Here is a 15,635-nt window from a genome sequence, read left to right on the forward strand (position 1 = left end):
CCAAAGAAAGAATTATCTGAAAGTATTTGAGGAAACCATCACTGGAGTTCACAGATGGCTAGAAATAGTGTCATTCCCACCAATCAAACTGCCATAGTTTATGGCACATTTGGTCAAGTATTGAGAAGAATTTGTCTCAGTAGTGAGAAAAATTAGACCTAGACTAAACACTCTCCAGTCCTGCCACACAAAGTTTAAAAGCAATACTCAAAAGAATCAAACTGCTCAGAGAACAAAGCTCAGAGAAATTTATAGGAATAAAAAAATATTCAATAAGACAAAATTCACATGCCTCACATCGAATAAAAAAATTACCAGGCATGTAAAGAAATGGAAAATATGCCCTATAAAGATCCTAATCAATAGAAAAAGATCAAGGAATAACAAAGATAATAAACTTTGAAGACAAGAACATTAAAAGTTATTGCTATATCCCATGTGTTCCAAAAACTGACCATGTTTATTAGACACATGGAAAATATAAAAAAGACACATTATGAACATTCAGAGATGAAAACTAACACATGGGATATGTAGAATGAAAATAAATCAAATTAAACCCTGTAGAAGAAAATTTTCATGAACTTGAAGACACAGCAAAAGAAACTACTCAAAATCAAGCCCAGAAAGAAAAATTTTAAAACAAAGAAAAAAAAATGAACAGAGAATAAGTGAACTATAGGACAATTTTAAGTGGCCTAATATACATGTGTGATTTCAGTCCTCAAAGAGTTTGAAAAGAATAGAAAAAAAAAATTTTGACAAAATATCAAAGTACTTATAAAGTTTAATGAAAATGGTAAACCTACAGATCTAAGTTACTCAATAAACTCCAAACACAAGAGATATGAAGAAACTACAGCAAGGCACATGGATAGTCACATTGCTTCAAACTAGTGATAAAGAAAAATTATAAAAGTAGCCAGAGTCTGGGTGCAGTGGGGGTGCACACCTGTAAACCCAGCTTCTCAGGAAGCAGAGGGAGGAGCCTAAGAGGTAAGGACAGCTTGGTCAATACAGCAAGACCTGTCTCAAAAAAAGAAATAAAATAAAAAATGGGAGCCAGAGGGGAAAAGGCACATACACCCACATAGAGGGGAATAAAGAGAAGAATGATTGCAACTTCATGTTGTGAACAACATAGCTAAGAAGATGGTGTAATAACATGGGAAATGTCTTAGAGATGGCAGGAAAAAGAAATCCTTTCTATCAATCCTACAAATAATCCTACCAATTGAATTCACTTTTACTTACTCAAATAATAATTACTAACCTTCCACTTTAATTACCTGACCATGTTTCAAATGCTACAATGCCTTTTCAGAGTGGTAATGGGAATCTAAGGAAATTATAGGCTCCAAAGGACTCTTTTTTTTTTTTTTTAAAGAAACACAGAAGTGCTAATTTTCTCTTTAAAAAATGCTACATAAAATCTTGATTATAAAATACTATCATCTGTATGTTTATATACTTATTTTCAGTAAGGTCAAACACCAATGATATGGTTTTTCACATAGGAGATTTTTTTCATAATAGAAGTCAGTGGACTTAAATATCATAACTGCAGTCTTCAATAAAAGAGCACAACTTAAGCATTTTTGGGAATCCTTTGTACATGAAGAAGGCCCAAAATAAGCCAGGCAAAATCTGATAGAGGAGACCACAACCTTTTAACTATCTGTTTCATTGTCAAGTGTGAGTGACTGAGGCTCAGATGACAATAACTATGACACTAGAGTCCACTTTGACTCTAAAGGTTGTCTTTGGCATATGAAGTCTGTATCATAGATGGAGTGTTGGTGTGAGTGGTTGACATTCTTCAACTAATTTCTTTAAAGAGTTCATTTAAGTTTATTCTGGGTTTTGTGTTATTCTGTAGGGAAAAAAAAAAAAAAAAAAAAACTTGCATGAATGAGTTGGCACAGTCCTTAGCATCTTTCTCCCTGACTTTTCTTTTGCAAAAATAACACCCTTATTTCCTGCCAACTACAAAATTAGATAGGCCTTTCTGTTAAAGATCTTTTAATCAATTCCTTAATGTTGATATCACTCATGATTAAAGCTGATGCTAACTAGAGAAGTACATTGGTGGTAAGGCAGAAAATCATCCTTGTCCAGCTATAGTCCGGACTAGGAATTTATACAGTTCATTTGGCACTAAACATAAGATGCCCTGTGGCTGAACTGCACATAGGATCAAAACTGTCTTCCACAAAACTCCTGTAATACCTTTCTGTAGGAAACAAACTTCAGCACCATGGCCTAGAAGTCAAGGACACAAGCCTACTGCTGAGGAGAAAAAAGCTGAGCCTTGCACAAGCCTTCCCTTGTGCAAGTCCTGGTGCAGAGCATACAGAGGGAATAGCTGCCGATTTATCTCTACTGACCAATGCCTGCCCACACAGGGCTATCTCTACATCGGAGACCACACTGTGGCTTCATCATCACATTTCCTCCACTACTTTGGAAGTCAGCCAAGACACTTGACCTCCTTATTACTTAAGAATTCATCTTCACTGTGAGAGACAAGTCCAGCTTTTCCTGAAATCTATTTAATCTGAAATTAATAAACCCATGTCAGCCTTTCCATGGCGTGTCTTTTTGCATTCAAATACATTTAATCTACATCTTTGTGTTTAAAGTATATTTCTTGTTATTTTTAAATACATTTGAAAATGTTTATCTTTTTATTGGAATGTTTAATTCATAACAATAAATAGATTGGTGTTTTATTCTATTACATATTTTCTATTTGTCCTCTGTTCTTTTTTCTTTTCCTGCCCTTCCCCCTTTTAAATTATTTGAATATATTTTAAAATTCCTTTTTAATTTAATCTATCAGACTTCATTTTAGTTGTCCTATGATTGCAACATACCCCCTTAACTTTTAGATTTGCGGGTGTGTTTGTGTTATATGTGCTGTGTATTGCTGGGGATTGAACTCAAGGCCACACACATACAAGGCAAATGCTCTACTACTGAGCTACACACTCAACCCACACATCCTTAACTTTTTGTACTTTACTTGGAATTAATATATCCCTTCAAAGAAATGTAGAAACCATGCATCCACGTAGATCCATTCCAACTTCCCTTTTATGCCATTGGTGTCATATGTCTCATACCCACATACATTATAAACTCTACAAAACAATGTGTTAATTTTATGTAAAATAATTAGAAAAACTATTGTAAACTTATGTAAAACAATTGGAAAAACCCGATCACTGCCCATTCTCTTTTTTTTTTTTAATTTTTTTAGTTGTAGATGGACACAGTACCTTCATTTTATTTATTTATTTATTTTCTTCATGGTGCTGAGGATGGAACCCAGTGCCTCACACATGCTAGGCAAGTGCTTTACCACTGAGCCACAGCCCCAGCCCCCCATTGCTACTAGTTGATGCTCTTTTCTTCTTCAGGACCCAGGGTGCAATCCAATATTATTTCCCTTCCACCTGGAAAACTTGGTATGGAATCTCTTGTAGCATATGTCTGGTGGTGATATTCTCTTAGTTTTCTTTTACTAAAGCATGTTTTGTTTTCATTCTTGAAAGAAATTTTTGTTGGATACACAGTTCTAAGTTGAGAGTCTTCTCCTCTACATTTTAAAGATGCTGTTCCACTGGCTTTCACTCCCACAGTTTCTAGTGGAAGTCATGAGCTCCTAATCATTGTTCTCCCATATTTAATGTGTTATTTTTTTCCTCTGGCTGTCATCTAGATTTTCTTTGTCTTAGGTTTGTAGCAATTTGACTATCCTAGGAAGAGTTTTCTATTTATTCTACTTGAAGTTCCAAAGTTAATTGAATTTATAAATTTATGTCTCCCCTCAGATTTAAAAGTTTCAGTCATTGTTTCTTCCAAAGCTTCTTCTGCCCATTGTCTTTCTCCTCACCTTCTGGGATTTCAATTAGAAATATATTAGAAATATAGTTCTACAAATTCCTAAGGCTCTATTTCTTTTCTTCTGTCATTTCCTCTCTGTTCTTCGCACTGAATAATTTCAAAATCTCTCTTTCCTCTGCTATCTCCATTATGCATTGAACCTATCAAGTGAATTCTTATTCAAGATATTTCTTTCTTAGCTCTAAAATTTAAATGTTACTTTTAAAAATGGCTTTATTTCTCTGCTGAGATTTCCTGTCCTTTCATTTGTTATGAACATATTTCCTTTCCTCATTTCCCTAGCAATTATACTTACAATGCTGCTTTAAAATCCTTGTCTCCAAATCTAGGTCACAAGGGGGCTGGTTTCTGTTCATTGCTCTCTTGAGTTACATTTTCCTCATTCATTGATTTTTAGATTGTATGCTGGACCTTGTGAATGTTATGCTGTAGATTTCATTTTATTTGCTAAAGAGTGTTGATATTTTTGCTTTAGGAAAGTTGAATTCATAGTTTGAACTCTTCTCTTGGGCAATATCTCAAATGTGAGTTCCAGACCCTTACCCTCAGTAGAGCCATTTGTAGTCTACCCTGCACCTGCATGGTTCAGAGATCAAAGATTTGGAACAGGGTTTAAACACAGAACTTGGGGCTATTCCAATCTAGTTCTCTCTGAAACTCACCCCTCAATTCCCAGCAGTAGTACTTGCCTCAAACTCTGTTATCTGATTCTTTAGGCCAGAAAGACTATGAGTTTTCTGTCAGAAATTCAATGAACTTCAGCAACACCAATGTTACCCTGTCCTAAGGTTAATAATCATAATCTCTCCATATCGGGCCCTCTTTTGAGTTTTATCTCTCTTCAAGAATTTGCTTATTTTTATCACTCTCTCTAATCCTCAGATAGTTAGATTGAGTTTTCTACTCAGAATTTAGTATTGTTTGCGGGAAGGTGTAATGGTTAATTTAAATTGTCAACTTGATTGGATTAAGAGATGCCGATGATTAAGAGGTTTCTGGGTGTATCAATGAGGGCATGTCTAGGAACGACTGGAATGTGGGATAGTGAACTGAAGTGGAGACCCTCCCTAAACATGGGTAGCACCGCCCAATAGGATGGAATAAAAGTTGGAAGAACAAGGAAGAAGAAGCAGCTGCAAGCTGACTCTTCTTGGAGGAGTTGATTGCTGCTTCAATCACCTAGGATTTCAGACTCTTACTTCTTTACTCTTCCAAAGCAGACTCTGTTAGTGATTCTACAGGAAGTTTCCAGAAGCCTTGGTCTCGAACTAGGGTAGCACTGTTGATCTTTCTTGTTCTGGAGCTTCTGCGTCTTGGACTGTGTAGCTGCTGGTTCTTCCAGCTCTCCAGCTGCAGATGGTCACTGTGGACTATCCAGCTTCTGATCTTGTAAGCCAATCTAATAAATTCCCTTTTAAATTCATATTTCCTGTTGATTCTGTTCCTCTAGAGAACCCTGACTAATACAGAAGGTCATTTGGATAGAAGCTAACTTAGCTATATCAGAAGAGGTTTCTCTTCCTTTCTTTCTTTTTCTTTTTCTCTTTTTCTCCCCTCTTTCCTTCCTTCCTTTCATCCCTCCTTCCCTCCTTCCTTCCTTACTTCCTCCCTTCCTTCCTGTGCTGGGGATTAAACCCAGGGTCTTGCACGTGCTAGGCAAGTACTCTACCTCTGAGCCATATTCCCAGGCCCAAAATTTTAAGTTTTTAACAGAGGAATTTAACCCACCATCATTAAAATGTCTGATCTTGTTTCATGCATTTTGTTCAGACTTTCTGGCTGTTTTCTAGTTTTTGATCTAAAAATATTTTTCCTTTGATCTTTCTTCTTGTCTAGTAATTTAGAAAGTAAAAGGCATATTTTAAATTGTAAAATACTTGATCGCATATGCCCCTAGTTATCAGAGCCACAGAGGATGACATTATCACCCAGTATCTATAAACTAAGTACAAAATTATGATTTATGCCCAATTTAGCTCAGTATGATAACACATGCCTATAACCCTAATGACTCAACATAGCAAAACCTGGTCTCAAAATAAAAAATAAAAAGGCCTGGGGATGTAGCTTAGTGGTAAAATACTTCTGAGTTCATTCAATCCCCACTACCAAAAAAAAAAAAATATATATATATATATATATACATATGGAGGATCCAAGATGGTGACCCAGAGGGAGGATGCACACTTTGTCGCTCCATAACTTGGGTTTCACGCAGGTGATATCTGTTTCTTGGTGTGATAAGCTTTGCTGCTTATCCATCCCCTGCTGTTTACCCCATTTGTCTACTGTGATCACCTGCAGTCTGCTAGCATATCGACTATTTTTTGAGTGCAGATTGCTCACTGACTGGTGCCTATCATCCGCCATTTGCCTTCCTCTTGCTTGCCCATCACCCACCGCCTGAGGTTCACCTGCTGATCTTCCACTGGTAGCCAGCAGACTGACCACAGACCGCCAGTGGATCACCAGCTGCCTGCTGTTGCCTGGAAGCTCACTGTCACAGTTTCTGCAGGTTTGGTTACATGTGGCTGCAGCCATTTTGAGATAACAGCCAGAACCTATAGGACCCCCAGCCAAACTGACTGAGCCCCATCTCCAGGACCTCTCAACCTGACCAACCACACCCCACCTCTAGGACCCCCGGCTGGCCATGCCCACATCCCAAGCTGCAGCACCCCATCTGCCAACACATTTGGAAGCCAGATTGGCCATCTTCGATTATCCTGGAAGCAGCAGCTCCCATCTTTAGGTGGGGCAAATCCCATCCCAAAATGCCTGCTGGAGACTGAAAGCTCATTGTCAGGTACCTCTCATGCATCAGGCTACTGAAGACTGGGAGGTTTCAATAGTATATGACTGCAATAGTGGAGATTTTTTTTTCCTCCTTTTTGAAAATTTTTAAGTTTTTATTTCTTTACTTTTTTCACTCTATTTTCCTTTTGTCTACCTGTTTCCTCAGAGTCTCTTTCTCCCTTTTCTCATGGTAACAACCAACTTCTTTTGATTATACTTTCACTCTCTCTACGATCTGGAACTTCTATAAACTCTTTTCTTATCCCATTAACAGCTACATCCTATACCACTCCCCATCCTCTTTGTCTTCCATTAGAAACTGCAGACCTTATTGCATATCTATTTGTTATACTGTAGATAATAATTGAACTCATTCTGTTTATTATAACAATATTGCTAACGTCTTCATAGGGGCTATCTGGTTTAGGGCTGTGTATTGTTTGTACTGGGTGCTGCTAATATTGATCTCCCCGTTAAAGAAGAGGTTTTGGAAACCTATAGGGTCACTATAAGCCTATGGGGAGAAACTGCAATACCCCAGATCTGCACTGCTAGAGGGGAAGATACATGAACAACATGAAAAAACAAGAGAAGAAAATGATCCAAACAAACCTAGATTCTATATTCATAGAATTCAGTGGCAGAATGGTACAAAAATGTCAAAAAAGGAGTTCAAAAAATATATATGTGTGTGTATGTGTGTGTGTGTGTGTATGTATACATGTTTATTTATATTCAATTCATTTTTTGGTTAATTTCTTCTCATTTCAAACATTTCTATAAATTTACATTAAGTTTCTATTCTTCAAGGGGATTTATTTACCTTTTCACTATTGTACTCCCATATTCTGCAAAAGTTCTTTAAGTTAGTTTTCCTACATCATTGATTTCACTTCCTCTAGTTTTAATTGTGTAGTTTAGTGCTTAGAATACTGACTTAACTGATTTAATTAATTTAATCTCTTATTTTATTTAGCTTTTTAAAAAAAATTTCTGATGATCTTCAGAAATTTCGGCTCAATCTGTTGTCTTCTTTCATCTTAGATCTTCTGTAGCACAAAGTCTGTTTTCCTGATTTTTAAAGAACACAAAACAGAAATTTCCTAAGACATACTTCTCTTTGTTTTGGCAGCTCATGTATTAAAAGGATGTTGTTCTTCCACTTTTTTTTTTTTTAACATTTATTTATTTATATACATATTTTTAGATGTTAATGGACCTTTATTTTATTCATTTATTATTTTTATGTGGTGCCGAGAATTGAACCCAGTGTCTCATACATTCTAGGCAAGTGCTCTACCACTAAGCCACAACCCAAGGTCCCCACTTTTTAATAATTATATTTAGTGTTGCAATATCTTTTTTTTTTCCCCATGTTAGACTATTTTCTGTTCATACAATCGTGAAAAAGTAATGCTGTCTAGTCTTGGTACATTTCTGCAAGCAAGATATGTGGCTTTATTTGGTTCTCCTCACTATCTACCTGGTTGTTCTTGTCATGTCTTAGTCTTTAACTTAGTTCAGTGTTTAAAAAGGATAAGTATAGGGGCTGGGGAGATAGCTCAGTCGGTAGCGTGCTTGCCTTGTAAGCACAAGGCCCTGCGTTCGATCCCCAGCACCCAAAAAAAAAAAAAAAAAAAAAAAAAAAAAAAAAAACTAAAGGTTAAGTATAAGCCTTAACTTGTTCATAACTCCAGTAGAAATGCCTCCATAGCTTCCCTGATAGGTATGATTCTTAACTTTTTTTTTTTTTTTTTGGTACTGAGGATCGAACTCAGGGCCTTGTGCTTGCAAGGCAAGCACTCTACCAGCTGAGCTATCACCCCAGCCAACTTTTGAACTTTTGAACCCAGGTATTTGGTATCATATTAAGAAACTACCCACCTACTTAATGTTTTATAAAATAATTCTATCAAGAAAAGTGTTAGATTTTGCCAAATGCTTCTTCAGCCTTTATGATGGTAACCATTGGATTTTTGCCTTTCTAAGCAGTGAAATGAGAAATTACACTACTGTATATGTGTGTGTATGTGTGTTTGCATACACATTCACGCACATGCGCTCATGAGTTAGCCAACTTTTTGGTGATATCTAGTCTTTCACTTGTTATGGATATGTTGGCCTAAATATAAATAACATAGTGTTACTGCCTGGTATTTTAAGGAAAACAAAAGTATTCTTGACATTCTAATGCTACCTAATGCATTTTCATTATAAAACAGTAAATAAAATCCAGAAATTCCAGACTTCACTGTTGTCACAGTTCTAGGTTTAGTCAACAAGTGACCTTTTTTTAGCACCTGTGTTATATACTGCCAATGAAGCATAATCATTTCAATTTACATAGTCTATTTTCCCATAAAACTGCATTCCTATTTTTTAATTATCTTTCCAGTTTAATTATTAATTGTTTCAAAATTGTTAATTAATTTAATCACTAGTCTGTTAATTTGTTGTCCATGTCTCCATTTGATTAAACCTTAATGTTTTATTTTTTCAACAGCAGTTTCATAAAATTAACATAAGTTTATTTTGTTACATAAAAAGTGAATATTGTATATGTGAAATTTTAAGTTGTGAATTTTTGTTTCTAGCTTTTCTAATGACCTGATTCTATTATCTCTGAAAAGTGGGCATTCAAGTATTTACCTAAATGACAAAAAAATAATTTTTTTTTTCAGTACCAGGGATTGAACTCAGGGGTCCTCAACCACTGAGTCACATCCCCAGACCTAGTTTGTATTTTATTTAGAAACAGTCTCACTGAGTTGCTTAGCGCCTCACCATTACTGAGGCTGGCTTCAAACTTGCAATCTTCCTGCCTCAGTCTCCCAAGTTGATGGGATTACAGGTGTGCACCACTGCACCCAACTTTAAATTACAAAATTCACAAAGGAATAATTTACTTGAGGTTTTATAAAAATGAGAAAATAAACTCTCTCTGTATATATTTTACCTGAATCCTTTCTAATAATTACCCATTCCTATGAATCTGATCCAAGATCCTTTCTGCCTCAAGAGCCTTAACCAGAATTTCCATAAAATATAAGATAATACCACTACAAGAGACTAGCAGTGTTGTTTAAAGTATACTAAACATATTTTGAACTCTAAAGAAAGTAAGGAAGATCCTTAGAAACCATAAAACTAGTAAGATAAAACCAAAACAATAATCATAAGCTGATACTTTGGAGTTTTATCAGCTGCTTCCTCTTACTCTCCAGCCGTACTGGCTACCTTTTCAGCTCCTCCAAAAGACCACCCTCTTTCTCTGGTCATTCAGCTTTGCCTCACCTCTCTGCCAGGAAGTTTCTTTCTCCATTTGTTATAGCAGTCTAAAGACAAATTGTATTTTGGGGGCTGCGGGAGTACTAGAGATTGAAACTAAGGGTGCTTTATCACAGAGCTACATCCCTAGTCCTTTTTATCTTGAGACAGGGTCTTGCTAAGTTGCTGAAGCTAGCCTCGAATTTGTGATTCTCCTGACTCAGGCACCCAAGTTGCTGGGATTACAGGCATGTACCACCATGCCCAGCAAGTTTTATTTATTTATTTATTTTTGGTACTGGGGATTGAACAAAGGGGCACTCAAACCACTGAGTCACATCTCCAGCCCTATTTTGAATTTTTATTTAGAGACAGGGTCTCACTGAGTTGCTTAATGTCTCTCCATTGCTAAGACCGGCCTTGAACTTTGAACTTACAATCCTCCTGCCTCACCCTCTGGAGTTGCTGAGATTTTACAGGCATGAGCCACCACACCCCACTCAAGTTCTGTTTCTTATAAAACAAAACTATCTGGTGTCCAGAATCAAAAGCTATGACCCTAAGAAAAAATTAGAGGCCCTTTTTTTTTTTTTTTTTTTTTTTTTAAGTAAAAGGATTGAATTCAGGGCCACTTAACCACTTAGCTACATCCCCAGTCATTTTTTATATTTTCTTTTGAGACAGGGTCTCACTGAGTTGCATAGGGCCTCACTAAGTTGCTGAAGCTGGGTTTGAACTTGCAATCATCCTACCTCAGTCTCCCCAGCCACTGGAAATACAGGCATGTGCTGCTTGTGCCCAGCTGGATACATTTTTGACAGCTGGAAAAGAGGACAATCTTAAACTGGGACAGTGTGGACAAATATCAGTGATAATCAGCAAGGAGAAAAGATAAGGTACAATGTGTTAAAAGAGTTACAAAACTGGGTTCTGTTTTGCCACTCACTATCCATGTGATTTTTTAAAAAAATTTACATAGAATAAAATTAACTTTTTTCTCTCCTGCCACTCCTTTGTAGTCAAACACCTGCCCCTGCCCTAGTCCCTGGCAGTCTGTGATCACTGATCCAATATTCACCCAATCATTTCTCCTTTTCTTGATATCCATACTCTCTCTGAGTCTTTTTCTTCACCCATTAAATTGTACACACGCGCACACACACACACACACACACACATGATTTCATGGGTGAAGAAAAATGTATACATACACACATAAATATGCAATCTTCTTTACATTAAAATACTAAGCTACATAAGATGATCGTCTGCTGTGGCTAATTAACATGGTATATAACAAGCATCCCCTTTCTATGGTTTATTTAGAAAAGGCTTTCTCTAAGTTGACTAATGTCCAACTTTAGAGATTCTACATCTTGAACTTTTCAGTCTTCCCCAGAAGATAGCTCCAGCTAGATTCCTGCCCACTACCAGTAACTGTTTACTCCTACCAGAACCTTTGTTGTCTCCTAGACTGGTAACTTTGTTCAGTCCTACAAAATTATAAGCTCCAAAACGTTCCTTAACATCTCTTTGTGACTGTCCTTCCTTAGTTTACCACATTGCAATACTAAGCAGTTAAGCGCAATTTCCTTTCAGAAATCTTCGCTAGAGGGCTTCCAAGACTATTCTAGCACCTTGCCATTTAGGAGCATAGCTTTTTCACTCAATGTCTAAAGGTAACACCAATGACACTGTTAAATCAACATGTTAGGAAGAAGAGAGGCAGCCCTCACTCTCATCCAAATAGATCCTCTAATGTTAGGAAGCTCACTGCCCTGGCCCACAGGAGTTTAACATCACAAGCATGCTGTAAATAACATCAGAAGAAAAATAAATCAACTACACCTAGAACGAGAGAGACCTTGTCTAAGCAGCTTACACAGTCAGATCTTGATACGGTGGTCATTGGTGTGGCACAACTCTTTTCTTAAACTCACACTATATGTGGATCTTTTGTTGTTCACCAATGAATTCCATGTTACCAAATCCAAAGGTCAATTCTCAACCTCATTTTAACCTTGCAGCAGCATTTAACAGAGATGATCACCCATCCTTTTTGTGCTACTTTTCTTTTCCTCACTTGATATACTCTTGGTTCTCCTCCTCCATTACCAATTCCACTCTCCAATCTCCTTTAGGGCTGATGACTCCCAAATTTATATTTCTGGTATAAACCATTCCAACAAAACCCAAACTCTCACAGGCATCTGCCTCATTATCATAGAAATCCCTTCCATCATCCTACCCAAACTTGTTTTTCTTGTACTTGTCCCCATCTCAGTAAATGTCAACTTCATCCTTCCAATTGAGCAGCCCAAAAGCTTTAATTCTTTTTTAAAAAAATTGTTCTTTTTAGATATACGTGACAGTACAACATATTTTGACATATTACACATACATGGAGTATAACTTATTCTAATTAGGATCGCATTCTTGTGGTTTTACATGATGTAAAGTTTCACTGGTCATGTATTCATATATGAGCATAGGAAAGTTATGTCTCGTTCATTCTACTGTCTTTCCTATTCCCATCCCCCTCCCTTCCCTTCATTCCCCTTTATCTAATCCAATGAACTTCTATTCTTACCCTCCCTACCCTCCCTTGTTGTGGGTTTGTATCCACATGTCAGAGAGAATATTCAGCCTTTGGTTTTGTAAGACTGGCTTTTTTTTTATTAATTCTTGATTACTCTTTTTTTTTTTTTTTTCATTGCCTACATCCATTCCATCAGTAAATCCTGTTGACTTTACCTATAAAATATACTCAGAATCTGACCATTTTTCACTACTTCCCTGCTCCATCATCTCCCCTGAGGACTGTTGCAATAGTCTTTTTTTTTTTTTCAATCTTGGGATTTTATTTTCTATAGTTCTAGACATCTCATTTCCAACAGATATTTTGAATGCATCACATGTACAAATAGCAAGAATGAGGGGGTAAGTAGAAATAAAGAACAAATTGAGAAAGTGTTGATGGAACAAGGGTAGAAAGGGAGGGGAAATGCTTTTAGGGTATGGGAGGAAGCAGGGAGGTAGCAAGGTGAGGTTGGGAACCTGTCCCACTTTGTTTTGTGTCTCTGGACACACATCCTGGTCTGGCACATAAGAACAGAGAAAGCCATCCTGGTGAACGAGGGGAAGAAGGGCTTTACTGACCTCTTGGTGGAGATCTGAGTCTCAGGATGAAGGTAGGAGGAGACCATGAGGGCATGCAATGGTCTTAAATGGTCTCCTTACTTTCAACCTTGAGACCTCATCTCCATAGTCTATTCTCCTCATTGTAACCAGAAAGATCCTTTTAAAACATGCATTATTCTAAGATTATTTACTGAGATCTAGCTACATATGAAATACTGTTATAAGTGCTTAGAGTACCTCCAAATGAAGAGATAAAAATTGCTGTCCTCATAAAGTTTATGTATTCTGGAAGGGGACAGGCAATAAACCAAAAATACAATAATAAGTAAATTATAAAATGGGTCCCTAAATGCTACAGGAAAACTACATGGCCAGGTAAGAAGAAGCAGTGTCAGGAAAAAAGAACTTATAGATTCAAATAGGGAGAGAAGTCCAAACAGCACTGGCAAAGTAAATTTTGAGCAAAATATGAAGGGGTAAGGATAGCCCTGCTGATATCTGGGGGAAGAACATTCCAGGCAGAAGGATATTAACACTAAGTCTCTCATACAATATTAGTTTTTATTCCTTAGACCTTTAACACCACATGATAAGATTTTTAAGCTTGTTTTTGTCTGATTATTACATATATTTTAATTCTTGAATATTTTCCTTATAAGGCACAAGTGCTTTTTTAGAAATAATAAATTGGGCTGGGGATACAGCTCAGTGGTAGAGCACTTGCCTAGAATGCACAAGGCTCCAGGTTTGAGGCCCAGCACTGCACACTCACAAGAAAAACAGTACACATAGAAATGAAGTATTAAAAACTACTCATACAATTGAACCTCACCTTTTTCTAAAATTAACTTAGGATTTTCAACTTTCATTTCACTGAGTTTCTTTTATGGTCCATAAAAAACAGTTAAAAAGATTTGTATTTTCTATATGTATATATGACATATCTAATTAGAAAAAAACAAGTGTATCCAACAAGGGAGGTCAGCCAGATTTAGCTTGCTTAGAATACAAACATTTTCCAAGTACAAATACAGACTGATTTTTTTAGAGTAAGCCAGTTATAAAACTAATGATAAGCAATGTCACCAAATTTATTAACAAAGTAAAATTAGTACAAAATTATGGATTTTTAAAAGCTTGTTAGTTTCCACCTAATTGGATGAGACCAGCACAATGTTTGTTTTTACCTTCCGGTGGTCTGTTAGATGTTGCCACAACGACGACCCCGTTTTTGAACAGATTTTCAAAAAGCTGTTTCAAAATCATGGCATCAGCAATGTCAGTGACCTATGGACAACAACACATTTGTTTTATTTTAATTTCACTTCTGCTCTAACAAATTTGCTAATGGTTCATCTTTTCTTTTTTAAGATGGTAGTGAATTCCAAGAAAAATATTCTAATTATCATGATAAAGAGTAGATAATTAAAAGCACGAAAGATTGTATAACAGTCTTTTAAACTTGACTCTTCCTTTTTTGCAAGCCTATCATTTCAACACAAATTATCAAATGGTTCTATGTTAACTTCTTTTATAGAACTACAGGTGGGAAGCATAGATAATTGTCCTAAACATTTAGGAAGTCTAATTAATTAGAACAAGACCAACTCCCGCCTCCTGCTGCCATCCCCCCCCTTCCCCCACCCCCGGCCAAAAAGGAGAGAAAGAGTGAAAAAAGAGAAAAATAATAATAAAATACACAAGCTGTGATTTCTAATACCTTTCTGGCAAAGGTCCCTAGAAAGGTGACTTTAAATGGTTATGGGACTTTAGAAATAAGGACAAGTAGCCAGTGAGACATAATCAGCTGCTGTTGAAAATAGAATGATATGACATAGATACTATTGTGCAATTGTTGCACAAAACAATTCAACAGATGGTCCATCACAAAAATAAGCAATTTCATTGTTCTTTTTAAGTGCCTTCTATTACTGTCCATGAATAATCAAAAGGCACTGCAGTCACTTCCAGCACAGCCAGCCTCTGCTAACCTTCGCAAACACAAATATTCCTTCTACCGAGAGAGAGGGAAAAAAAAAAGCCCTTTCAAGAATGGTTAATACAGTGCTTTATGATTCCTGACAAATCTAGAAATGCATAATGCAGATAAAATTATCCCATCTAAGCTAAGTTACAAAGAAATATAACTATTAATCTTTTCTAAAATTATTTTTTAAATTCCCAATTAAAAAGTAAGCTAATGACAACTTTTTTTAAAAAGTTTTTAAAATTCACAGACATACAACAATTAAGAAGGAAAGATGAATTAAAAGCTTAATGTAGAAGGCTGATATTAATCATTGCAACTTCCCCTAAGCACATAACCTGTGTTTTAGGTCCTCAGTGTAAAAATGTTTTGATCTTTCTTTAATAGCACATTTTGAGTAGTCTCAAAAAAACTTGCTTTATATATACTCACTAAACATATCACAGTACTATTTTTAAACCCTGTTAGGGGTCATAGAAACTAGTGGAATTCTTTCAATTTGATCAAAATACTAAAAGTTACTAACTACACAGTT

At 36.3% G+C, this 15,635-nt stretch overlaps 1 protein-coding gene across 2 annotated transcripts in view; it reads right to left on the reverse strand.

The window, feature by feature from the left end:
- Positions 1-15,635, reverse strand: part of AFG1L (AFG1 like ATPase) — a 200,994-nt gene that overhangs the window by 93,989 nt on the left and 91,370 nt on the right. For both annotated transcript variants that reach the window (XM_079146313.1, XM_079146314.1), the window contains one exon: positions 14,301-14,400. In XM_079146313.1, the coding sequence (XP_079002439.1) occupies positions 14,301-14,400 (100 nt within the window). The remainder of the gene's footprint in view (positions 1-14,300; positions 14,401-15,635) is intronic.

This window comes from Sciurus vulgaris (assembly GCF_902686455.1).
Source record: "Sciurus vulgaris genome assembly, chromosome: 7".
Lineage (NCBI taxonomy): Eukaryota > Metazoa > Chordata > Mammalia > Rodentia > Sciuridae > Sciurus > Sciurus vulgaris.